A 26,306-nucleotide genomic window follows, 5' to 3' on the forward strand; every position below is an offset into this window, starting at 1 on the left:
GCTTTAAAAGTAGCACAATTCATTAAGTCAAACCTTGGAAAGTATCTAGATATCCCTGCCCTAATGCCAAAGTAACTGGCAATTGAATATGTGTCGCCGTTTGATGTCTATGTCTGGACCGCTGCGTAAAAAGGAGGGTTTCTGCCCCATTACTTCTCTTCTTACTTCTATAAGAATAAAACACGGTGGACGGAGATCTCTTTTTCTCCCCCTCTGCAGCTCACAGAATCAGCCCCCTGCAAAAACAGCGCTGGAAAGGGCAAATAGAGCTAAATGAGGCATGGCTAAAATGCAGGATCTGTTTGGTATTTTGAAAAAAAAACTATATTTATATACTTTGTATAGGTATGGCCCTACAATATATTGTTCAAATATAGCATGATATGTCCCCTTTAATGTCTTCATTAGCAGCTGTTTAGCAAGTAAAATGACTGTACAAACAATGATTATAATGCAAAAGCAACGATATGTGCAATTCAGCCAGAAGAGATGGATATATTAAACTAAGAAAAATGATTTGTAAAATATTTGTAATTTGGCTGTATTTAAGGTTTTATCTTTTCTTATGTTGACATTCAAAGATGATAGCTCATCTGGAAAAAGTTTTCAGTTCTAGCAATAATGGTGTTTGATCAAGAATAGGTAATAGTTTCTAAACAAATGTGACAATAGGACCGCTACACTGTAGTAGAGGAGGAAAAGCATGACCTTGTAGTCAGTAACCAATGTAGCTTTAACTGTGTTGTTATTACTATTTGGAAGGAACTGTCATAAGTTTCAGAATCGTCTTGCTTGGATAGATTGGGTGAATTGTCCTTCTGAAAAAAGTATGTTAAAATATGGAACGCAAACAAACAATCCAGATTCTTAAGCATCCATTTTTCATTTCTCTATCCTGGTTCATGATTTGCAAAACTGCAAGGGCAACTGCAGGCCAGATGCAGTGGGGCAGAACACACTGTCAGGGTGGATAAAGTATCACAGAAGAGATGAAGCGACGAGGGAGAGCAAAAGAGGAAGGAACATGCAAAAGGAGATGAACAAAAAAATCAAGAAGGAGACGAGGACTGAGTAAAAGGGAAGAGAGATGAATTAATTGTGATGGGAAGAGACATTAACAGATAAAGAGCGTGTGTGTGTGTGTGGGACAGTGATCCCCGTATGTAGGTCAGTTAGCAGGAGCACTGGGAGGGGAGAAGCATGAATGAAAAAGAAACCTGATCACAGGTTCTCATGAGCATCCACATCTTCAAACCTGCCAATGACAAGTACGTTTGTGACGTGTTGTGCAGCGTCGTAAAGTGTGTGTGTGTGTGTGTGTGTGTGTGTGTGTGTGTGTGTGTGTGTGTGTGTGTGTGTGTGAGGGATGGGAATTTGAAAGCAAATGTATATTCGACCCTCTCAGCTGGAATGGCGGTTGCGTAAAGCAAGGTATAGCATGTAGGCTATATATAAGTTTAATTTGGCATAGTTTGCACTCTACACCGCACTCACTAACCTGGTCGAAATATTTCCACACATTACTCCTTTTTGACGCCATGTCTGTTGTGTATTACTCTTCTTAGAGTGTAAATAATTACCGGACTGGTAAAATATGTTGAATACCGGCAAAACTAAATCTCTCCAGTCAAAATGTCTATGTACTTTGCCGCCACATACGGTTGCCAAGCAGCGCTTATTGTTGTTTAGGCTGGCCACTCATGTGTCGCGAGTGTTGACAGGGGGTGGGGGGAGCACGCTCATGAACTGTTAGCGCCGGAACCTCGCAACGGCTGCGGAGCGCATTTGCGCCACATTTGGGCCTAAGATGAGGTTTGAGTCTGTGTGATCTGCATGTAGGGAGGGGCAGCAGCCATATCATTGGCTAGAACTAGCTAGATCTGATGGATTTGGACATAAACACGAGTGAAGTATAACCGGACGCGAGAGAGAGATCAGCACCTGCAGCTCTGCCCGCTGTGAGCAAGCCCGCCTTAACCTGCCATCAGGCCCTGGGGCTGATAGGTTTTGTAGGCCCCCTATTTAAACAACAAATCAAAGTCATTTATAGCCTCGGCAGGCTCTGTGATCGTACTTCTCCACTCTGCTCTACGCGCGCCCGGTCCTTTCCTCCAGATGAGTGACGTATCGGGCCTCCCTAATGTATTTGTCCAGTTGCCGTTGGCTCCCCTCCACGTAGCAAGTCCTCGTCGTCCTCTCCATCTCCTCCAACATCCCTCCTGTCTGTTTTTCCTCTCCCGCTACTCCATCGCTATCAGAACCAGATGGCCTATTTGGCTCCGAGGCCCCCCGGTACAGAACTCAGCTGTCCTTCCTCCTCATCCTGGCCTACAGGTTTAAAATAACCTTTAAGCTTCGGCATGTTTTGTAATAGCTGCTTGTCTCGAAACTCCTTTTTCCTCAACAATTGCCTTTTCCGAGCGACACTCTCAAACTTTTTCTTCTCCGACATTTTCTCCTAAACAACCTTCATCTGTTACTCAATCACTCGCAATTTGAATAAGTCACATGTGAAACATATTCTCATTCTGATTGGCTGTTAAGTGGTGCCCACTGACTGTTACGGAGTCATCATTTTTGAGAAATCTCTGGAATCCATCGATCTGATTGATTAGCGGAACAAATGATCAAAATACTACAGAGGGAAGATATTTTCGTTTGGATTACTGGTCTTGGGGAAGCAAGTGTGTGTGTGTGTGTGTGTGTGTGTGTGTGTGTGTGTGTGTGTGTGTGTGTGTGTGTGTGTGTGTGTGTGTGTGTGTATACGTGTGTGTGTGTTTGTGTATTTTTGCGTTTGTGTGTATTGTGTTTGTTTCCCGGGGAAAACACTCACGAGAAACACCGGCTGTTGTTATGCCTGCTGTGACGTCAAGTTACTCTGTTCTCCGCTTGTAATTATGCCGTTACAAGCTGCAAAGTTTTATTTATCATCTGAATTTGCTGAAACAAGTTTAATATTCTAAAAGCCAAGACTTTGTTTATTTGAAACCAGATGAAAACAAACTGGAACGGACCCTGCCGTGTTATCTATGATTACTATATGCCTTACATTCATAATTTCAGCAGTGGCTATGGGAGAGCTGTCTTCTTCCCTTTACAAGCTTCAAAAATGTATTTATCGTGTGATTTTGGAAATAAAAGTTTCATATTCTGAAAGCCAAGACTTTGTTTATTTAAAATTTTAAAAAAACATCCGAAATAAAAACAAATATTTACATTTTTTTTTTTTTGGCTCATGATAGGCCCCTGATCTCCGTAGGCCCCTGGGCTTCAGCCCAGGTCCGCCCGTGCATTAAGGCGGCCCTGGCTGTGAGGGACCGGTGAGCGGAGCAAAACACACCTTTAGACGTCAACTAACACATTTAGCTATGGCACTGTCGTATATATACATTGAATGATTACATTTGATAATATGTAATCAACTTAGGCATCACTCCCAAAAAAAATATATATATAACAAATGAATACAAATATTCATAACTCATATTCGAATACATGAATAATTTTTCGAATGCCTGAATAATTTTGAATATTCGATTAATCGTTCCCATCCCTAGTGTGTGTGTTTCACTAAATGAATTATACAGACATCAGATACTGTATTATTAGAGGGAGACAGAAGTGTAAAGGGGATCCAGTACTCTCATAACAATCCCAATGAGAGAGACGTGATTAGCCTATCATAGCAGAGGGCAGCAGCAAGATAAAACTCATTTTAACAAGGAGGAGAAAAAGACTGATGTCCGAAGGGTAATACAGATAAAGGAGTGGTTCAACATAATTAGCATAGAGACTGGAAGTGGTGGCAAACAGCTAGCCTAGATTTGTCTAGCTACTAACTTGACAATTTAACATAGTGTATCTAGTTGGTAAACATAATTGAAATTGTTTCCTGATGAACAACAATTTGTCCATCCGGTCATCATTTCTGAGCCAGCTATAGCACAGAAAGCTATACGAAGGTTTTGTCTCTGAACAGACAGAGTGACATCAAACCTGGCAACCTCAGTGCAACGAAACAGACCTGTAATGCTGTGAGGCTGTTAAGAGGTGCTGGTAGGGTCAGGTTTTTTTACTTTAAAACAAAGCTAGGCTAGTGTTTCCCTAGTCTCAAGTGAAATGCTAAGCTAGTCTCCCCACGTCTTGTCTTTAACTCCAAGCTTGAACAAACATTTTCAGAATGATTTCTCCAATGCTACAGCAGACAATAGTGACCATACGACTTTTGCAACAGTTTGTTTGGATTTGTTCTTGTTTCAACCATGACAATACCATAGCTACAATAAGAAATCCTGACCTTAAACCCATCCAACATCCTTTGGATAACACCCTAATATATTTTGTTTGGCTACATTTAAGAAAACCTCATGAACAGTCTTCCTAGATATTTGGAGGCCAGAATTACAGCAGAATAATGATCAAGGTTTTAGAACAAGACGTTACTACAATAACATAATGTTGAAATGTGTTGGTGTCCACATACATTTGGCCACAGAGTATTGCATCAACCTGAAAAACTGTTGAGAAGAAAGAAAAAAAAAGCCAATAATCAAAACTTTAACAGCAACATTCCTCTCCACCTAAATGCCATTTCCATCAGCCATCACAGTACGTTTGCTCTCTCTTTTGGTTGAAATATTGAGTGACTCATCGGAGGACTCTAAGACAAACAGAGTGACAGAAGGAACAATTCTGCATAAGAGGAAATATGGCAAACATAATAAAAGCCTCCTAGAAACAGACAGATTTACATCGGAGAGCTAAATCAATCAGTCAGCCTTGATTCAGATCCAAAGCCTGGATCCATTCCAAACCACACCGGGCCCCTAAGTAAATCTGTGGCAGATCCAAGAGAATACATACAAATAAATAAGTTCCTTTCTGGAAGTCTAGAAACCTACTGAAGCATTGAAGTGCTTACAGTAATATTCCCTGACGTTTTGCCATCAGATATGTGCAAACATAACGAGAAAATGTTATTTGTGAGATTATTAATAATGTTATAATTTAGCTTTAGAGATAATGATAGGGATAATGTCTCAATACTCAAGATTTGTATTTCCAGCCTGTATGGAGATCTGACTGTGGCAAGATTAGGGAGATAACTAAAGTGGAAATTAAGAACACAATCACATTTTCAGAGGATAACTATGACTCACTTGCAGCAAAACAAATACATGAATGCACACAAACACACACAGAGCGAGACAAACAGATGTACCGTCAGACAGACAGCCTGCATCTGCTGGAAGCCACACAGACCCTCCTCCATCACAATCAATCAGTCACACACACACACACACACACACACACACACACACACACACACACACACACACACACACACACACACACACACACACACACACACACACACACACACACACACACACACACACACCACACACACACACACACACACACACACACACACACACACACACACACACACACACACACACACACACACACACACACACACACACACACACACACACACACACACACACACACACATCTTGGCAGCTTTAATGTTAGCACCTCCTCTGTGTTTGGGATTCAGCCTAGTGTTAAGTCCAAGGGTGTGATAGAGATAGTGGTGTGTGTGTGTGCGTGTTGGTGTGTGAATGTGTGGAGGGAGGGCACACTAATAGAAACAGAACAAGGTCAGAATGAATGAGAAAGGGAGGGAAATAAGGATGTGCCAACAGACAGAGACACTTGTACGACAATTGCAATACAATTCAGGATCAATAATTGATCGATAAACGTATACCAATATTTATCAAGCTTATTTATATGAGAGAATGTATTCCTCACAGATATTATAGTACACAGCATGGACACATGTATTCCAGATTTGACTGGTTCATGTTTATTAATCTCAGAAATGTAAAAGAATTAGGGCCGGGACTTTAACGCGTTAATTAAGATTAATTAATTACACAAAAATTAACGCGTTAAAAAAATTGACGCATTTTAATCGCACTTATTTTTGCACCGCGGAACGTTTCTCACTGGATGAGTTTCAGGCGTACCGATTATACTGGAGCACCAACTAACGTTCATGACTTCAGACAACAACAAACCACAGTGAACAACAGTGGGAAATGTTGTTTTAAAAAACGGACGGATGGAAGCGTCGATAAGAGCACGGTTGTGTGCAAATTATGCAAAAAGGAATTCGCATATCACCGCAGCACATCAAGCCTCAAGTATCACCTCAATGCAAAACATATAGCAGCTAGCGTGGAAGCTAGCGTGGACGTTAGCCTCTTTTATCGCGTTCACACCAAAAAGAGCCGGTACTAAAATGAGTTCATGAGAACCTTTTTACCCCCACGAAAGTCCCTGCTAGAGAGCAGAGAGCTGCTAGAGAGCAGGGACTTTCGTACGGCTCTCTTGTGAGAAAAGAGCTATATTTCTGATTGGCTGGGCGGATTGCAAACCACGCCCCGTAAAACTCCCAAAAAGTTTGGTGAAGCCGCCATTTTATTATCCTCGCATTAGCATTATTAGCATTAGCCCAGCGCAGAAACGCAGAGAGACTAACTTATGGCAACACAAAATAAAACATGGGAGCGGTGGAGATGAGGAGGTGTCGGCGTTCTGGCGATTTACTCGGAAGGCTGCTGGGACTCCCAGCAGCTTCTACTGAAGCCAGTCCCCAACTCCGGGGACTTCCGGCCGGGGACTTTGGGCGGCAGTATACGCCGTGAAGTGGTTTGCGGCCTGCCAGTAAACCCAAAGCAGAAGAAGAAGAAGTGACGTCAGCGGCTTCATTTGTTCTCATGAACTAAGTTCTCATGAACCTTTGTGGGAAAAGTACTGCGGTGTGAATGCGCCTAATGGTATACTAAAATCCATGTGAAAAAAATTGCTTCTCACTGTTCTTAGGTCAAATATTTATATGCGATTAAAAATGCGATTAATTTCGATTAATTAATTACAAAGCCTCTAATTAATTAGATTAATTTTTTTAATCGAGTCCCGGCCCTAAAAAGAATGTCAATAAACATGTTCTTTATTAATTTAAACAAGCCAGAACTTGATTTGTAACCAGCCTCTTAAATAAGTTGCTTTTTCAGTTTTTTTAATCATTGTTATTAAATATCTCTTGGTTTCTGGCTGTTTGGTGGACAAATCAAGTAATGTTTTAGACTCTCTTAAATCCTATAGATAGATAGATAGATAGATAGATAGATAGATAGATAGATAGATAGATAGATAGATAGATAGATAGATAGATAGATAGATAGATAATCGATTACATTTTCAACTAATCATTCAAGAAATATGGCAGTAAATGCCTTTCTTAGTCATACTTGGAGATGTCCTGCTCTTCTCTGTTTAATATCATATTTAACTGAATATTAGGGCTGTACCCGAATATTCGACTATTCGAATATTCGTTCGTTGGCCAACTATTCGGGTTTCAATTTCATTATTCGGATATTCGGATATAACTCTGAAAAGTCACCGGATGCTGTAAGTACTAGCCTAGCTTAGCTTAGCTGTTGTCAAGTTGCAATGATGAAGCTGCTTTATCCGCCGTTTAAACAGTAACGTTACACATGATAAAATCGTGCACTTACTTTGCTTGGAAAATAGTTGCAAGCAAGCAACCGAATTGTTTTTTTATATTAGTTTTTCAATTTGATCCGAATAGTGAAAATAATAGGAGCAATGTGGGAACATCTGGGGCTAAGGCAATTATTCGCATACAGTTCGTTCATTTATTTTTCGTTATTCATTTATTTAAATACTGTTTACTGTATCGGTAACAAGTATTACACTGTTAGGCCTACTGTTACGGCTATGTTATTAAAAGTATTGTTGTTAACAGAAATATGTGTTTTGTATCTTCAGGTTGTAAAACGTTATAGACGGAATTTGGAACCAGATTTGGTCCCCAGGCGCTGCACTGCGGCTGGGTTACATGCAGAGGACACATTTAGTTTTAATGTATGCGAGTACTGAGACAATAAATAAATATAAATCGTAATAGTATGCTCTTTCTGCGCTTCTGCTTAACAGCGTGTTGTCAGGTGTCTCGGAGCGTGTTATGACATTTTTTTGAAATTTTTTTATTAAATGTATTAAAAAAAAAAAAAAAAATCTCTCCGCAAAAAATGTATTAAAAAAAAAAAAAAAATCTCTCCGCACCGAATATTCGAATATTCGCTGCTGATTACTACCGAATATCCGGAGCCCGAAAAATGGTATTCGGGACAGCCCTACTGAATATCCTATATTTTATGGCTGACAAACAAGACATCATCGTTGACTTTGAAAAACTCAGTTGGACTATTTTCATAGCTTCACATTACTGAAAGTCAAATCAACAGAATAATTAAGGAAGTAGAAATACATTTAAGGCACAATGACACACTGACACTAGACTAAGTCAGAAAAAGGGTAAGGTGACACATTTGGAAAAAGGGAATTGGCTTGAGTAGAATATGTAGTTACAAAACAAGGGCAAGGGTGTTAGTTTTAATGAATATAATAAAGACAAAGGCAAGACCGAGCAGGTAGGATGGAGATAGGAACATATGATTTAGAGATTTGCACAGAACAATCGGGAAGAAAATTGTGAAGAGAGGGAGAAGAGAGGTGAGAAGGCGAGAGACTGAAGAGAGAAATGAACAGGAACATGATGAGCTGACTGTCTCAGGTACACAGTGTAGCAGCACCCGGTGTTAAAGTGACAAGAGGTGATGATAACATACTTCTGTGCATTTTCACCTTCAGTTTTCAGTACTGTGACCTGTCTTAAGATGACATTTGCAGATAAAAAACAGGCTTCCACAGCCACTTTTACTATAATTGAAGCACAGGACACACTCTGCTTTGATTATTCTTTTGTTCAAGCAATAGCTGCGTGTTCAGGACATGTGTGGCCATGAAGTTCTACAAAAGCTGCAGCAGTGGCCAAGTACACAACTCACTTATTGAATCAAAAACCTTCAAACATTTGTAAGTAACTGAAGGCTAAAATACCCACAGTTCAATGTCAAATCGCCTTTGTTGGCTGAGAAGCAGAACACGACAGTGGCAGCCAGGTGTAACCTCCACTTCAAATACCGTATGAACATCCTGATTCAAATGTTTAAAGAACAAATATCTGAATAAAAAGTAGATATGATGGGATTCAAAGGTAAACTTGCGAGATTCTGAAATTGAGGTGAGGGGATCAGCGGATCAGTCCACTGGAAGCTGTACAGTGGTCTGACGTTTTTTAACAATAGTTGTCTGAATATTAACACCAGCAAAGAGAGCACAGAAACCAGGGGACAGGAACACTTCATATTAGCAATTGTGGAGGTTGTTTGCATTGAAACCGCCAAATCTCTAAAAACATTTCTGAAGAAATTGGATGAGCTGGCGGCCCATGTACTGGGGCTTGGGGCCCATGTACTGGGGCTTGGGGCCCATGTACTGGGGCTTGGGGCCCATGTACTGGGGCTTGGGGCCCAAGCAGAGGACCTAGGTTTGAATCCAGCCTGGGATCATGTGCCGCATGTCGTCCTCTCTGTCTCTCCGTTTCAATTCTGTCTCCACAATAAAAGCACTGGTTGCCCAAATAAATCTTTAAAAAAAAGAATCATTTGTTAGGTCATTTATGTATTGGATTAGGGAAAAATCTATCTGGTTATTTTGTCTAGAGGGTTTCTCAACTGAAAAACTAGAACAATGGTGTAGTTCTTTTAAAAAATCACAACAGAAGTGTTGATTTGTGAACATTATATTGCTGAACAAAATGTCTTGTTTGTCACATTTTCTACAATAATCCAAAATCTATCTGAAAAGTCCCATCGGCTTTTCATTAAAGAGGCCCTATTGTGTTCTTTGGGCTTTCCTGTATTGTGTTGTATTGGTTTCTTTGCTCTTAAATGTTCTAGCTAGCGCTTCTATTAGCTAGCGTTCCAACTCGCTTATCTGATCTCTAAGGGGTTGACCAATCACAGGGCTGGCCAGCTAACCAATCAGAGCAGACTGGGCTCTGGTTTCAGACAGAGGGTGAAAAGAGGTGCTGCATCACTTGGAGTATGATAAACAATAAAGCACTGAACATTGAAGCATGTAAACATTTCACAGTAGAGGCACAAAACATAAATATCGACCTGAAAATGAGCTTAATATGTCTTCTTTAAGAGAATCACCGTGAAGCAAATGTACGGACTAGCCTAACAAAATATATCTTCCCTGCATCGCTTTATTACACCATGAACTAGGCCTTGTATTTGACTGTTTAGTGTACCACTCAAATTCTAATTTCCAATGTGTGAAGACAGCTTTACAGGACACACAAAACTGTCTCTGACACTTCAGCTGTCCCTCCAGACAGAACCAAACATGTTACTTTGTAGACTTCTCACTGGTGGATCAAATGGTTGTATATTGTATTATTTAGACACTCCAACATATATCTGACTCTGTAATCGCTTCTCCAAAAACCCTGTTTGTCACCTGTGCCCTCCTGCTCCCCATTCCCTGGAGTAAACAGCCATCTACAGCCTGAGGGCTAGAGCCAGACCTCCTGATGAGCAGCGTCTGACAGTCTCATAACCAGAATCAGAATCACAGCAGTTACCACAGGAACAATCCAGGCGACAGATGAGGAGATGGATTCACAAAGAGGCAGCTGTCAGGATATTAACACACTAAATATCGAGCTACACCCTTATTGTATGGGCATTGGTGGACGAAGTACTCAGAGATTTACTTAAAGTAAAAGCAGCAATAACAAGTTGTAAAAAGAGATAAACTCCCTCTGGAGGACTTTAGCCTTTGCAGACCATTTACATGCAACACACTACAGGAGAGGGGAACCCCCAACATGTATAACAGGGCCCCTTTAAGTACAGTACATTGGGTTAATAACACATTACATTTAGCCATTGCTTAGGAGTAAAACTAACATAACACTTATCCATCTTAGCACGTTACTGCTTTGGCCTTTATCTACTGCCTCCTTCCAGGCTTTGCTGCTACTGCTGACCTCGTGCCTTCCAGGATTTAATGAACAGAATATGTTGGTAATTAGCATTGCCAACACACAGCTCTTAAAAGCTTAACCACTGAGTGCAAACCCCCCTACATGCAGCATGTGTGGCAGGAGGCTGAGCGAACACGAGCACAGACTTTCTAATTCTGCACCTGTACATGCCACATGCTTAGACGCTTTAGAAACGTTTATTTGGAGTCAGATACAAAGTGGAAAAAGGAGGCAAAGATAACAGAGAGCTACTAGGCAGGGTATGTGAAACAGGAACATCTTAAGAGAGAGAAATAAAGGGCAGGAAATGAAGCTGCTGAGATTGCTGATATAAAAGAAACTTCTGTGTCATTAAATGATCACAAATAAAGTTTAAAGCCCATCTGCAATATTGAATAAAGCAATATAAACATGAAGAGTGTTCGGGATGACGGACGCCAGGAAGGCAGAGTCAAATAAAAAGAACATGAGCAAATACATTACAACCATCTAATCATTTATTTTTAAGATTTTACAGTCAGCTCGAACATACGTTGATGCTACGGCTAATCTTCGATTAAAGGATAAGACTGATATACTGCAAAATAAACAAATCCCATTAAAAAAAGTGATTCCATCACTCAATACTTTTTTAATCTCCCTTCCCTTCTCTGCCAATCCCTAGCTTACTAGGTCCTACAAGAATCTTTTATATTTATATGAATATGTTGCCCCCTTAAGGGCAGCCAAAACAAGCTGTAAATAGAACAGATGATATCTGGAATTGTGTTGCTGTTCAGAGCAGCAAGAAAGAACCAAAACAGTTAAGCTACGTGACGTGAAACCAAAACAAAGAGCTAAAAGACACAATTATCAGCTGATAATTAACTCTGATGAGATTACCAGCGACCCCATTGCATATAATCGTACTTTGTTTGACTGTCAATATAAAAATGCGGATTACAGACGCTTTATACTGTTACTGTGTTATAGTGGTCTTAATGATGTTCTCTAAAGACAAATCTTTGAGGCAGAAGGGACCCAGTTAACGTTCATTTGAGCTAGCCTATACTTGACAGGTTACAGGTTTCTTGTTGCCGTAGCAATTCATTGTGACTAACATTTTTTTGGCCTTGGCTGAAAGTACTTCACAAAATCTCAAGGCTTCAATGCACTCCTGAAATGAAAGAAGTCCTATCAAAATATATAGAATATATGATTAAAAACGAAACCAAGTTACACAAATGAGATCCTTCATTAGATCTCAAGAGGAGCGCACACAAATAAAATGATAGGGTAGGTAAAACGACTGCAGATAATATGATGACCACTAGGTGTTGTTGATAACACGATGTCTAATTAGACAAGACGGTCCTCTTGCTACACTGTTTCAATCTAAATGAATTACCTTAATATCAATCAATATCTCAATACAATATTCAAAGGTCTTCAGACAAAAAAAGGAGTTGAAGGAGAAAATAAAGAAATAAAGAAAAAGAAAAAAGCTCAAGTCGAAGGTTTCATTCAACCCATGTGGCTCCTTTGTGTTAATGGTTTGAATCCAGTGTGCCACTGATGATAGGATTCTTTATATTCCAATCAAATAAGGAAAGCAAATGATGGGATGATATGTATGTATGATATGATCATGTATACTCTGCATTGTTAGCTGTAACTCTGTTTCTCATGATGAAAGTCAACAGTATCGTTTCAGGTTTTCTGAAAAACTCAGTTCCCCTGTAGTTCATAACAAAACACATAAATAATAGTTTCTCTCATGCAACACATATTTTATTACTTTTAGTATTTTGTAATAAAAACTAGTGTAAGTAAAACCACAAATAATGATATTGTAGAAAGGTTATCCAAATTGTTTGTGACTTCGGAGAAGGTCGAAAGGCGGACAAATACTGTGCATCATTTTATGTTAAAAGATGTTCTTATAGCTGCTTACAACCACATGACTGTGTTATAAACCCTGTATTACCTTTATTGAGTGCCTATAAGAGATTTCTCTGTCTGTTGAAACAATGACAACGTAAACGTTGCACTTAAGCTTCAGCGCAATTAACCCTGACTGTTTATTTAAAATGGTAATACACCGTCTGTTCCACCCCCCAAAAAACCCTGGAGATCCACTAAAGCCCCCAATAATCCACACTACTTCTTGACAAAAAAGTCCATTATGTTAATGTTGCCTGGCAACAGGACTCCAGACAGTACAGGGAAAAAGGGTCTTGGGTTAATATTGATTCAAACTGATATTGGTTTCAGGAAGTAGCAGCTGGAACACTGTAAGTTTCAAGCTAAAAGCCAGAAGTGTTTTAGACTCAAGGGGAGCAGGGCAGATTGGGGGGGGGGGGGGGGGGCTGCAAGGAACATAACGGCACGCAGATGATAGAAGTGAAAGGGAACCTTATGGATCAATAAACCCTGCAGCACATTTACAATCTGTCTTCCTCCTCTCCACTCAAACTTGCTTTATTCACAGGTTCATTGTCATTGAGCAAACTCTTTTTTTGTGTGCATCTACTGACATGTCTCCATGCTTTAATGTTCAAAAAGCCCTTTACTTTTCTCATACTGCCTGTGCTGCAGCACCTCTTTTCACCCTCTGTCTGAAACCAGAGCCCAGGCTGCTTTTTTCTACAATGTGTTGGAGTATTATCCAATAGAAGTGCGATTGTTACATAGTGATGTCACTATGTTGCAGAAGTAAACAAAGGAGTCCAATTAAGGTGTTTCAGGCAGGCGGGGGGGATTTGGGGATTTGAGCCTTTGCAGACCATTTACATGCACAACAACCTAAATAACACACTACAGGAAAGGGATACCCCAAAAAGCATAATAGGGCCTCTTTAATTTTGCATGGGATCGTGTACTTTTCCTGGAAGCCTCACTCTGTGGCCTGTTGCTTTAAGTATTTGTAACTTTTCACTGCATACCATCTCCTTCTCTTTTCCCCAGCTCTCTGCTTGGTTATCCTCGTAAATGAGTAAATACATTCCCTTTCTCACTACAACGTCCGTTATAAACACAGCAGCTCCACACACTCCCATTGGCTGGAAGTGACATCACATCATCGCAAAGTGTCGAGTCAGACTCACTCTCTCTCTCTCTGACAGATGATGCCCCCTTGTGGTTGTACAGGAAACAGCAGTCATTTTAAAACTTGGGTTTTAAAGTCTACTTATGACCTATTTACATGTTTAACATCTGCCGAGAGACTGAAATACACTGACCCCAGATCGGTGACTTTCCCCTTATCCGAGGCATCTGATCCCAGACAGAAGCTGGGTAGAGTAAATTGGCTTATGTTTTGTCTAGCTTACTTATTAGAGTGAATTAGACTGTAAGCCTTCCTGATTATTAAACTAACAGGATCATGTTCAGGCTCTAATGGTTACTTACTGCACGTTGTAATCTGCCCTCTGGTGTTCTCAAATGACTACAGACACATCCTGCACCAGCAGAATATGATATACTGATTGAAGTCTGTAATAAGGCTTTTGTTCATTTTATTGTTTTGCTTGTTTCATTATATTTGCAAATGATGGCCATGAATGTGTGATAAATTCAACTGTGAATCACAACTTTGACTGTAAGAGACTTAACAAATATGATATGTGCGACTAGGGCTGCAAATAAAATAGATGGGTGATGTTTCAGATGAAATGTGTTTATATTGTTGTCAAGAATTAAATTAATTCTCACATCTGAGGAACTAAAACCTTATTTGGGTTATTTGGATAGTAAATTACTAAACGGCTGATTTATTACTGACATAGTTCCTCATTTATTTTCCACCAAAGGACAAATGAATTGACATATTGCTGCAGCTCCAATTGAAACACTGGGGTTTTCTAGATGTGTCTGTCTTCAGTGTCAGAAGTATTGTAAAGTGGTTAAGTGTACATGGTGAATGTTAAAGGGAATATGAAGAAATGAATATGTTGTGTGATGCAGATACAAATAAAGAAAACATTTAAAAACCCATTATAACAAGGTAAGAAGGCTAAGAAGCATTTGAGCTTTAGCTAAGCATCAGAGACTGTTTAGCTCAAGTCAAGTCCTCTCTATTAGTATATCTAAAGGATAGGTCATGTTGTAGTGATTCCTACCTTGCGGCTGGTGTAGTGGGCGTGTTTGGCCAGCTTGCCGTTGAGTCCCTGGAGGAAAACCTCGTCTGTGACTTTGCCCACATTCATACAGGCCTCGTCCAGCACAGAGAAGATGCCCTTATGCTGCTGCTCCACCAAGTCCACTATGATCTGATTATTGAAGTAATCAATCTGACAACAGAAGACAGGAGAATAAAAGTCACACTGTGTCAAAGTGACAGAAATATACTGCAGGCTGTACACTTTGACAAGGTAATAAAAGAAGCAGTGAAACTAATCTCCTGAAGTCAAAGCTTTTTGGAAAGAATAAGACAATAAAGTGGTGAAGGAAGGATTCCTAAAACCCAAAAATGAGTTAGCATTTTACCTCATCGGTTTATCTCGTCTTGAGGTCAACAGTTTTGTTAACATGTTAGGGTTAAACGCCTGTTTAATACATTTGATAAACACAAGCTATCAGTAAAACACCGCTCACAAATGTTCTGATCTTCTGAAATATTCTTCAATCCAATGAAAAAATCCCATTGCTTTTTGATGAGGAAGCCCTTGTGAAGCAAATGTCCAGGTCGGCTAACAAAATGTCCCTCCACTCCACCGCTCTGTGTCCTTTAAATATTTGGCATTGGAAATGCAAAATGATGCAACTAAGCATAACAAAAGAAAAAGAAAAATCCCCCTTACATGTTTCCATGGGATGCCTTCTCGTTGATACTCTTCCTGTTCCTGCTTTAGCACCAGCTGGATGAACAGTTGCTGCAGCTTTTCATTACAGTAGTTGATGCAGAACTGTTCAAAGCTAAAGAAATAGAGGGGATTGAATGTTATGCATGCATCAGAATACATTTCTAATTATATATGGAGAAACGCGATCTTTGTTGTCTTTGTTACAACCAAGAAAATCTAATAAATACAGACAAACGTAACATTCTGTGAGAAAGGATGCAGATGTTTTGATTCTTATTGTTTTGGTGGAATAGTGTGTCTCATGCTAACCTGTTGTTCTGGAAAATCTCAAACCCGTAGATGTCCAGCACCCCGATGACGGTGTTCTTCCCGTGGACTCTGGCGTCGTAGTTTTTCACCTCGATGATGTCATTGATTCGTCCCACTATCCAGCAGAACAGTCGCTCGTACATGGCCTAAAGACGACACAATATGAAAACAGGGTCATTAGACTAATTGGCTGGTGAACAAGTGCATTGCTCAAGGGCAGAGAGGATTACAGCACAGATGGGTCATTGAGTGTGTCATAATGTGAGTCAGACTTTTGTTCACAGCCCACAGTGCTGGTTTAGAAACTGCCTACATACATTTCCTCCTCCACAGTCTCCAGCCTCTGTCTGGAGTCACAACATTGTGACTCACGCTTGTGTGAATTAGTGTGAATTGCAATGAAACTATCGCCAAGCGCTTGGTGAAATGTCACAACCCCTCGCCATCAGCTGGTTGTGTTTTTCCCTCTTTGTGTACGGCCAAATACAGAGAAAGTGTTGTGTGCAGTACTGCTGGACAACAGACCAACAACATGTAATTAACTATCAAACAGTTACCTTGGCTAAAGCGTCCCGTCCGTAGCTGGCCTCCTGCATCGTGTGCTGCTTCTCAATGACGTCCCGGCCCGTGGCCACGGTACGGTAGAGCATGGCCTTCTCCACGTTTTCTTCTTTGGTGGACAGCAGGTCGCTAAACACAGCCACCAGCTTTGTGTTCTCTATCAAAGTCACATCTCCGTCCACCCCGAATGTCAGGTTGCCCTAGAAGAGAAGACACAATGCATGGATTATTCGGCAGTGCATAAGGTATAGTTCATCATTGTGGAAAACACAAATGTGCGTTCTTGCCACAGAGTTTGATGAACAGATTGATACCAGTTTAATGTATGTCACTAAATATGAGGCAGTGATTAGCTAAGCTTAGCATGTAGCTGGGAAACGGCATGACTGGCTGTAGCCATTTGTGAATCTCCATAATAGCAGATGTGTAACTTTGACATTGTTGTCTGTGTACAAATGATGTCAGGCTAGGTGCTTCTGTTCCAGTTTAGAAAAGATACAGATACAAGAGGGGTATCCATCTTCTCAAGGCAAAACAAGAGAATAGGGACATTTCACAAAAAGGAAGGTTCCTGGAAAAGGATAACGGCGGAAATTCTTTAGATAGTTAAAATTGCAAATAAATTATAAAAACTAAAGTAAACAAGAGAGTATTTTATACAGTGAACACCTGTTTAGCTGCTGCATTTTTTTTACTGCAGGCAAATCAATTGAACAAATAATGTCTGTTCACTGTTTTCTACATATCACTTATTCAAATGAATTCCTTTGAAAACTGTTTATAAAGTCAAAATGACTAATAATACTCCAATAGTTTCCTTCTAGTTTCCAGTACGAAATAATATAGCTGTATACCAGAAATAGCCTAGGAAATTCTCAGGAAATTATAGACCCTTATAGACCGTATATATGTATCTTCTTTTTTTTTAATGAGCTGCTTTTGCATTGGAAATAGTACCCAGTGTCAAAAACAAACAAAAGAGTAAACAAATGTGTGCTATTTCAAATCCATACACTTACTATCCTGGTAAGCATACTGGCCCACTTTGCCAATATGGCTCTCATTTCTCTCAAATCTATACACAGTATCTCCCATATTGGGACTCAGCTGGCGTGAGACTTGAGCGGGGATTTTGATATTATCGGGTATTACCAGATGTAGGATGGTGGCCAGGATCTTGTAAACAGTCTGAATCTCATCCCCTGTGAAACCGATCACTTTCATGGCATCAGCCACAGCTTTGAAATCAGCGCCATCATTGATAGAAGACTAGAGAGAGAGAACGGGAAATGTTGGATTCAAACAAAATACTGAAAGTAAACAGTGTTAAAGTTGATTGGATTTATCATTGTAATGTCAAGTAAGATTTCAAATTAAGAACATTTTGTCTTTTAAAAAATGTATTTGCTTAAACAAATATAAACATGGATCAAAGTGTTTTGTCCCGGAGCCAGTCTGTTCCTGTCCCTTTCAAACTAGCAGGGATGTCATTTCCCCACAGTTAATGACATTAGAAACTGCTGCTCCGCTGTGATGTTTGGCTATAAAATAGGAGCCGCTGAGGCACACAGTGTATAAACCGCTACCTCAGCTGTTTGGTTGAGTTGTATTCCATTGCGTCAGGCTGTTGTTTTGTTGCTGTCAAGTGGATTTGTTCCAACTCATTAACTCATGCAAAGACTGTGGCACGAAGCTGAGGTCTACATCAAAAACACTCCTCTGTACAGTAACAGTGATTACGGCAATGCTCTCTTTACATGCAATACATGACTTTTGTACTGTTTTGTTTAATACAATCTGTAAACTGTGGTGAGGAAACACATCTGTGTGTACAGTAAGTGGTGTGTTTGATTGCATCCATATCACTGAAAACTAACTCACACTGACGCTCTCAGACTTTTGTTCTCTGGTTTTCATTCTTTGCTACTTGTACTTTTGTTAGAATGTAAGTTCAACTTTAAGAAGTACCTTGATTTGGCCTCCAACTTTGATGTAGTTGTAGGCTGTCGCGTCCTTTTTGATGTGAATAGAACGTAACAGGGAATCTGGAGCTCCTTTGAGCAGCTAGGGGGGGGGACAAAACATACATTATTACTGACAACATACACACAGCCCCCTTCTTGAGTTTCTGAATCATTGAACGGCCATTATGCAAACTTCTACCAACTGTCATTTATGACATTTTAACTCAAATATTATTTATTAAAGTCATTGGCATGTCCATGTTATTTGAATGTAATGACTGTACATCCAATAAATATGGCTTATTCATTTTCAATTCATTGAGCTCCTACATGTAGGTACAAAAGGCCCCTTGATGACTCATGGATTCATATTCCTGGTTGTGAGTTCAGTTGCATGACTAACACACATACAGTACTGTACAAATGCTCTTTACATATGTACCTGGTAGAATGAATGAAAGCTCCTCTCTCCTTCCTGTTGGAAAATGACCCTGGACTGTGGAAAAAGTGGAGCATTACATAACAGCCGTTTTAAAGCCACCCGGAGCATCACACAAGCCAGTTATTCCCATTTGTTGGGATTATGACACTTTCAATTAGAGCTATGTCTACTCCAATACCTTTTCCAGAAGGTAGTTGTTGATGTGGCCTCCGATGGGGTCTCCCTTGAAGTCGAAGTTGATGTCCATGTATTTGCCGAAGCGGCTGGAGTTGTCGTTGCGGCTGGTCTTGGCGTTCCCGAAGGCCTCCAAGACACAGTTGGATTTAAGCAGCATGTTTTTCACCCTGTGTAAGGCAGGACGATAGAACAGGTTAAGACGTCGGCTGGGGATAAATGAGCGAACCCACATGTTTCATTACAGCCTTTTACTTTAAACCTTCTTAGTACATCTAAGATAAGTTAATAGGAAACAGCTTGTTAACAATATCAACTTTATAACATGATGATCCTTCCACATTCACATCTGATCGAAACCTATCCCTAAGCACATTTACGAAAACCAAGACCATCATTTTGTCATGTACATTTACTCATTTATTTTTAAATATTGCTGGAAAGCATAGGCACTAATGTGACTTAATTGCATAACTGCCACATGGTCACCTCCACTTTTGAAATGCATAATTGTGTTGCACTTTGTATGTTCCCTACTGTGTGTTTGTTTATGGTATGTGTGGCCTTATATGCCAGGGCCAAAGACACATTTCCATTTCATGTAATTGGTGGACAATAAAGTGATAAGTGTGAATGATGTGCCATTGTTGTGTTAATAGCTGGTTCTGCTGCCCTCAAGTGGACAACAAATAGAATAATGCAGGTTACAAATATATCACCATGTACAGAGTTATTAAAACAGAAAACTACATGTATAAATTCAGACAGATGTGTCAGTATGTGATATTTGACCAGGTGCAGCTAGAGTTTTTAAATGTGTTTCCACTAGCAAACCGTGGAAAAGCTTTCCCCTGAGACCCACTAATAACTGAGAGGGACGAGCAACAATCTTAGCTGATAGCTAACTCACAAAGATAACAATACACTGGGAGTAGTCAGTTAGGGTTGCCAACTTCCAGAAATGGAAAAACGCGCGCGCGAAGATTTTCGGGTTTCTGGCGGATTTAGTTACTTTTTTTTGTTACTTTATTTCGGTTTTAGGGTTAGGGTCAGGTTAGGGTTATGTTATTTAATTCTTTTGGGGGAGCCAGCCCCTAGGGTTCGAAAATGTTTTGGGGGGTCAAACCCCCCAAAACCCTCAAAATGCATAGAAAACTATGCATACCTATAACACAAACACAATGGTCTTACACCTGCATTAGGCTACTACATCACATTGTACATCAGCATGTTCAAATCAGATAGGTGGGCACTAGGGACATCTGGGCACCTCGATGTACAATTGGCTATTTTGTCCAAAATGTTAAAAAATAAATATTTGAAAAATGGTATTAAGTAATGCAAAGTATACATGATGTGAACATGCACGGTACATCATTATTAGACTTCATGTTATCCTTCAACCAACCATTATCCCATCAATCAGCTGACACACACACACACACACACACACACACACACACACACACACACACACACACACACACACACACACACACCACACACACACACACACACAACACACACACACACACACACACACACACACACACACACACACACACACACACACACACACACACACACACACACACACACACACACACACACACACACACACACACACACACACACACACACACACACACCACACACACACACACAACACACACACACACACACACACACACACACACACACACACACACACACACACACACACACACACACACACACACACACACACACACACACACACACACACACACACAGTGCCTGCCCTGTCAACTGAGCGGTCCTTTGCATAAAGCACACAAACACACAGGCACGCAGCCAGACACACTGCATTGCGCGCAAATAGAAACATATTTTTTATTTTTCCCTTTACACGGGAGTCCGGGACAAACAAAGTCCCATACGGGACACGCCCCTTTGGGCTCAAATACGGGGCGTCCCGGCTAATACGGGACGGTTGGCAACCCTATAGTCAGTAGAAGTTAGAAAGACTGATTGATCTGCCTCCATGTACACAATGTAGGACTTGACCCGGTGCTACATTCTTGCAGGAGAATCAATTCATCATTTCAAACGAATATCTAAAATCTGTCATTTTGTTAAAAACCTCTTTTCAAAGAGGCATTTTTTGCTCAGAAATGTCTGGCTTTTTATTTACCAGGTTGAAGGCTAATGATACCATTGAAACTATATGATCTAATCTAAAAACTCTCTTGAACCTCGATAACACTGTATTGCTTTTGTCCGAATAGCTGTAAAGTTTAGACTTAGCTGGTAAGAGTATAGAACATTTAATAGAGGTTTTTTATTGTTTAAAATATATTATACAGTGAAATGGATATTGCAATACTGTTAAGAATAAAAACATACATAACATAACACATATTGCTCCTGTCACATAAAGACTGGCTGGCCTGTGACCCAAATGATACCCAGATGACACTTTATGCCTGACCTTAACTTTGTGTGGGCTGTCAGTTATGGATCATATGGTTTAATAGCTGAGACTTTGATATGTGGCAGTAATCATTTGTGGAATATGACTTGCTTCTATCAACCATACATTCAAGATAAGAAATGTGACCTAGAATATAGATAATTAAGAATGAGATATGAAGCTCTTTCTATGTACGTACTAAAATAGACCTTTTGCTGCAGCTAGAAACTCTAATTTGAGGAAGAGGATTATTGCTGAACATTCTTTGGTGGATTTTGAGACAGGTTTGAAATGACTTTTTATTTGTTATTATCCAATGTATTATCCAATGTATTCTTTGATTTGTATGACTGTTTGTGTGGTTAACCATGCATAACAACTCCATTTGAAGAATTCAAAGAAAAACTCCTCCGTACCCACTCCCCATTCCACAAACCAAGCCTGTGTACGGTCTTTTCAGTGCGACTTAACCGGGTCAATAGCAGCAGCAACTCACCTTTCAACTTCAGCCCTCTGATTGGGATTGGTGATAGCAGCAATGTATTGCATTATGTACTTGCTGGCTTCTGTCTTTCCGGCTCCACTTTCCCCTGCAATGAAAACAATACACAGTGCAGTGTGTCTTTAAAAGCATCCATTTTTATTTCAGTAGTCATTTTTAGGCAGTTTGCTTTATAAATGAATGAATAATAAACCTGAAAAGACCCATGCCCAAAGCCTGATTTGTTGTGTCATACTTTAAAAACGATACTGTGTTGCACAAACATGTTTCAGTATACAACACCACTTTTATTTTCAAGTGAGTTAATAGACCAAACTATATTTTTGTCTGGGTATGGATTCATGACACTATGGTTTTAAGATGCTCAGTTCCCCCTTCTGACCACTAAGTGGTGCTTCATCCTCTGCATGGCTTCTCCAGCACAGCTTATATCCACATAAGAACATCTTTTGTATTCATTACTTTTATTAACTTAACAAAGGTCAGAGGTTATATGAATATGTTCAGGACATTTGCTCCAGAACATCGGTCAGGAGAGATAACACCGGAGTATAAGAGGAAATAAAGGAGGATTACAGTGGTTTTTTATATTTTGTAAAATAAAGTTCTCAGAAGAAATGCGTTCCCTGACTTGTCGTTTCTTGTGAAATGTAGAGAGAGTAAAACATCTTTGTTCTCTTGGTGTGGCCCATGCAGGGGGGCTTTCTGTGTTACCTGAGATGACAATACAAGTGTCTTTGTTCCTCCTCTTCATGGCCTTGTAAGCAGCGTCAGCGATGGCGAACAGGTGGGGGGGCCTCTCGTACAGCTCGCGGCCCTTATACTGCTCCACCATGTCGCGGCCGTAGATGTTCATGGCACGGTAAGGGTTGACGGACACCACCACCTCCCCGATGTAGGTGTAGATCCTCCCCTTCTCAAACCTGAGGGAACACAACGGGGCTTTTTAGTGGTTTTATCAAATGTTCAATGTCCTTCTACTTGTCTTGTGTTTGTGTTTAAGCAGGCGAATTTACCCATTGAGTTTACCGTCTTCATTTATAAGCATTTCTATTTTGGGATGAATTTATAATCAAACTCTGCCAGAGAAGGAATAAAATGCTTTTTATTTACAAAACTACTGCTTTAAAACGTTTAGCATCAGTCAATACTTTTGTAGAATCCAGCATCAAGCAATTACCAGAAACTATTTGAAAAAAGGAAATTCTAATAAAAAATGTCAATTGCATTAAAAATCATTCCGATACAAAGCAACATCACGCTGACTGGGACGGCCCGTCACTTCAACTCACAATGACACTCATTATGCAGCAACTTCCTAAAAGGAATTGAATCACAAGTCAAATTGTATTTCAATAACTGTATAACCAGCTTAACATTTGCCACTTTAAATAAATGTATCTGACATTTACATCGGTAAATAAGCCATATATATTGTGAGTTGATGTTTTCAATCTGTCCAACGGCACAATTTTGCATGTTACAATCTTTCAGTTTGCATGTTACAATCTTTCAGTTTGCATGTTACAATCTTTCAGTTTGCATGTTACAATCTTTCAGTTTGCATGTTACAATCTTTCAGTTTGCATGTTACAATCTTTCAGTTTGCATGTTACAATCTGACAGTTTGCATGTTACAAGCTCAAAGCCTTTTTCAAAACCTCTAACACCGTCAATAAGGGAGTCAATATATCTGACACCGATGCTGTATTGAGGGACAACATCAACTCTCTGCTCCTGAACTCTTCCTCCTTCAATTGTGTTAGTGCTGCAACATACAATGAGATCTAAACAATAGTGAGCTTCCAACTTTATGTCAACAGAATGAGTTTGTTGTCCCTTTCCGGTTTCAAATGACAATGTCCTCCATGCACAAAGCCAGTTCTATAAGACGTGTTTTCCTGTTTGGACTTCAACCCAATCCAACATTGCTAAGATGCATTTTAAACTGTGAGCAACACCTGATTACCAAACAGCAGTGCTGGACCTGATGACGACTGAATGGAGGATAAACCCTGCAGCCAGGTTCCAATATATTGTGCAAAGACTGTAACCAGAGGAGTGTCGTTTATTACAGCAGCAGATGAATGCCTATTGTTAAGGATGCTATAACAAATGACCCCTGCCTGCATGTGTGCAGAATGCAGGTTGGTTTGTGTGACGAGGGCTATATAAATAAACTTCCATAGTCATTACAACTATTGATATGGTTGTATTTTTCTGACATGGACATCTTTTTCAAAAAGGTACAGAGTAGCTCTATCTCACTTTCTGTGCCCATCTCTCTAAATCACACAATCTTTTGATCTCTGTCTCTCTCCCCCAGCCTCAGGCCCGCCTGCCTGACTTCCTTCCTCTCCAAAGAGAACTAGGAGCCCAGTTACTCTCAACAGAAGAATGGCCTCTTTCTTCACAGCTGCCAAACCTCTGCCGCTGCCTTGCAAACAGAGCCAAACGCAGATTATTCCAAAACGGTCCTAACAGGCCCACGCAAAGTGTTTGTGATTGTGGGTTTGAAGCGATTGCCAGATGAAAAATCAATCAAGCTCATAATTGCTAAAACGATTTGCCAGATATTGAGTTACCATATATTTGAATGAAATTGCTGAGTCACTGGTAGAATTACAAATCAAGCGCTGAATGATGAGAACATTATTACTCAGCTTTTAACCTTAACATACATCCAACTGGCTGTTGATGGATGTCCATGACATTCTTCTTGTTTATCAGTGTTTCTAAACCTTGCATTTTTCAATCATTTTGTATAAATCATATCCGCACTGAACTTTTAAAAAGGTATGTTAATAGTGCATTTTAGTGGGAACAAAAAAACAGTAACCAATTGTTGAGCATGGCAACGTCAAATAAATTAGTGCTCAATATTGTCATCGAATTTACAAGTGAAATACTGAGCAACGCTATAGGGTGGGATAACACGACTCATGTTGCAGCTAGGTACAACAATGCTTTACCACACTACACATGCTGCATTAGCTCATCCTTATGTGTTCATACTGCATGTCAGTAATCTTACTGTATGTCAGGCCATGCACAAACTGGCACGGCTGGCTGACAATGACCTGATATGAAGACGGTAGAATAAAGATGCAGAATAAGAGGCTTTTGTGTAAATAATGCCACTTTCTGTTATCGACAGAGAAATAATAATATTCAACAAAAAAAACGTCAGTCAATTTGCAAGCAAAAGAAACTGAAAATGCCGTTCTCCTGATTTACTCCGTTTTATATCGTATCATCCTAAAAAGCTTTGGGTTAAGGACTGACTAAAGAAGACATTCACTTGGATTTTGTCGTACTGGGATGGACAGTTCTTACTTGTCTCTGAAAAGATTTGTTGGATTCATTGATAATGAAAATGTAAAAGCTAAGCTAACTAGCTGGCTCTTCGGATCCTGATGCCACAGAAAAAGCCATTGTGCCCCCCCCCCCCAGTCAAGAGGCTGCTGTGTGCTCGCTCCATTGTTCAAATGTCAATCGGAGGTCTTTGTCTCAGACGTCGCCCCCTGCATGGGCCAACACGGAGAGCTGCCCACTCAACGTACAATAGCTGCTGGGGGATCTTCAACAATGGTTGAGATAAAGGGAGGGGGGTGTATGTGGAGTCCGAGCTGCGTACTGTATGTATAGATGGCGTCTGTACAAAATGAAAACATCTGGAGGTATTTTTCATCTTGGGAATTGATATGGTTCCAAACCAGACGAAAGGAAAGCTCATAAACACCTAATAATATTGTTTAAATGCAAGATATTAAAATAATCCACTCATGTTTAGCGATAAAAGGAGACGTAAACATTCCGCTATACTGTTAATACCAAATATGTGATTGTATTTCACCATTGTGGGATTTGATTGAGATGTGTCACCCATCTGTATATCCGGATCTTTATTGATGAATAATGACAAGTGACATTGGTTGAACTCTTCTTATCTGTACATTACCGGTATAAAATGTCTAACAACGTTAATATACCATTATAAAGCAAACCAGTCTCAAGGGAGTATTGTTGCCCTTGTACAAAATCTGTGTGTTTAAAATATGTTTATTTATGTTAAGGCTTGCATTTGATGTCAAACTCTGCAGCCCCATGAGTTCA

General features: G+C 40.0%; 1 protein-coding gene across 1 annotated transcript in view; it reads right to left on the reverse strand.

Annotated features, from left to right (window-relative positions):
- The window catches only part of myo1d (myosin 1D), a 120,853-nt gene that overhangs the window by 78,631 nt on the left and 15,916 nt on the right, over positions 1-26,306 (reverse strand). The window contains exons 2-11 of the mRNA XM_034217540.1: positions 22,905-23,113; positions 22,185-22,278; positions 19,241-19,406; positions 19,063-19,116; positions 18,625-18,720; positions 17,809-17,925; positions 16,653-16,856; positions 16,096-16,241; positions 15,784-15,898; positions 15,103-15,273 (exon numbers count right to left, since the gene is read on the reverse strand). Coding sequence (XP_034073431.1) covers positions 15,103-15,273; positions 15,784-15,898; positions 16,096-16,241; positions 16,653-16,856; positions 17,809-17,925; positions 18,625-18,720; positions 19,063-19,116; positions 19,241-19,406; positions 22,185-22,278; positions 22,905-23,113 — 1,372 coding nt within the window. The remainder of the gene's footprint in view (positions 1-15,102; positions 15,274-15,783; positions 15,899-16,095; positions 16,242-16,652; positions 16,857-17,808; positions 17,926-18,624; positions 18,721-19,062; positions 19,117-19,240; positions 19,407-22,184; positions 22,279-22,904; positions 23,114-26,306) is intronic.

Source organism: Gymnodraco acuticeps, unplaced genomic scaffold (assembly GCF_902827175.1).
Source record: "Gymnodraco acuticeps unplaced genomic scaffold, fGymAcu1.1, whole genome shotgun sequence".
NCBI classification, from domain to species: domain Eukaryota; kingdom Metazoa; phylum Chordata; class Actinopteri; order Perciformes; family Bathydraconidae; genus Gymnodraco; species Gymnodraco acuticeps.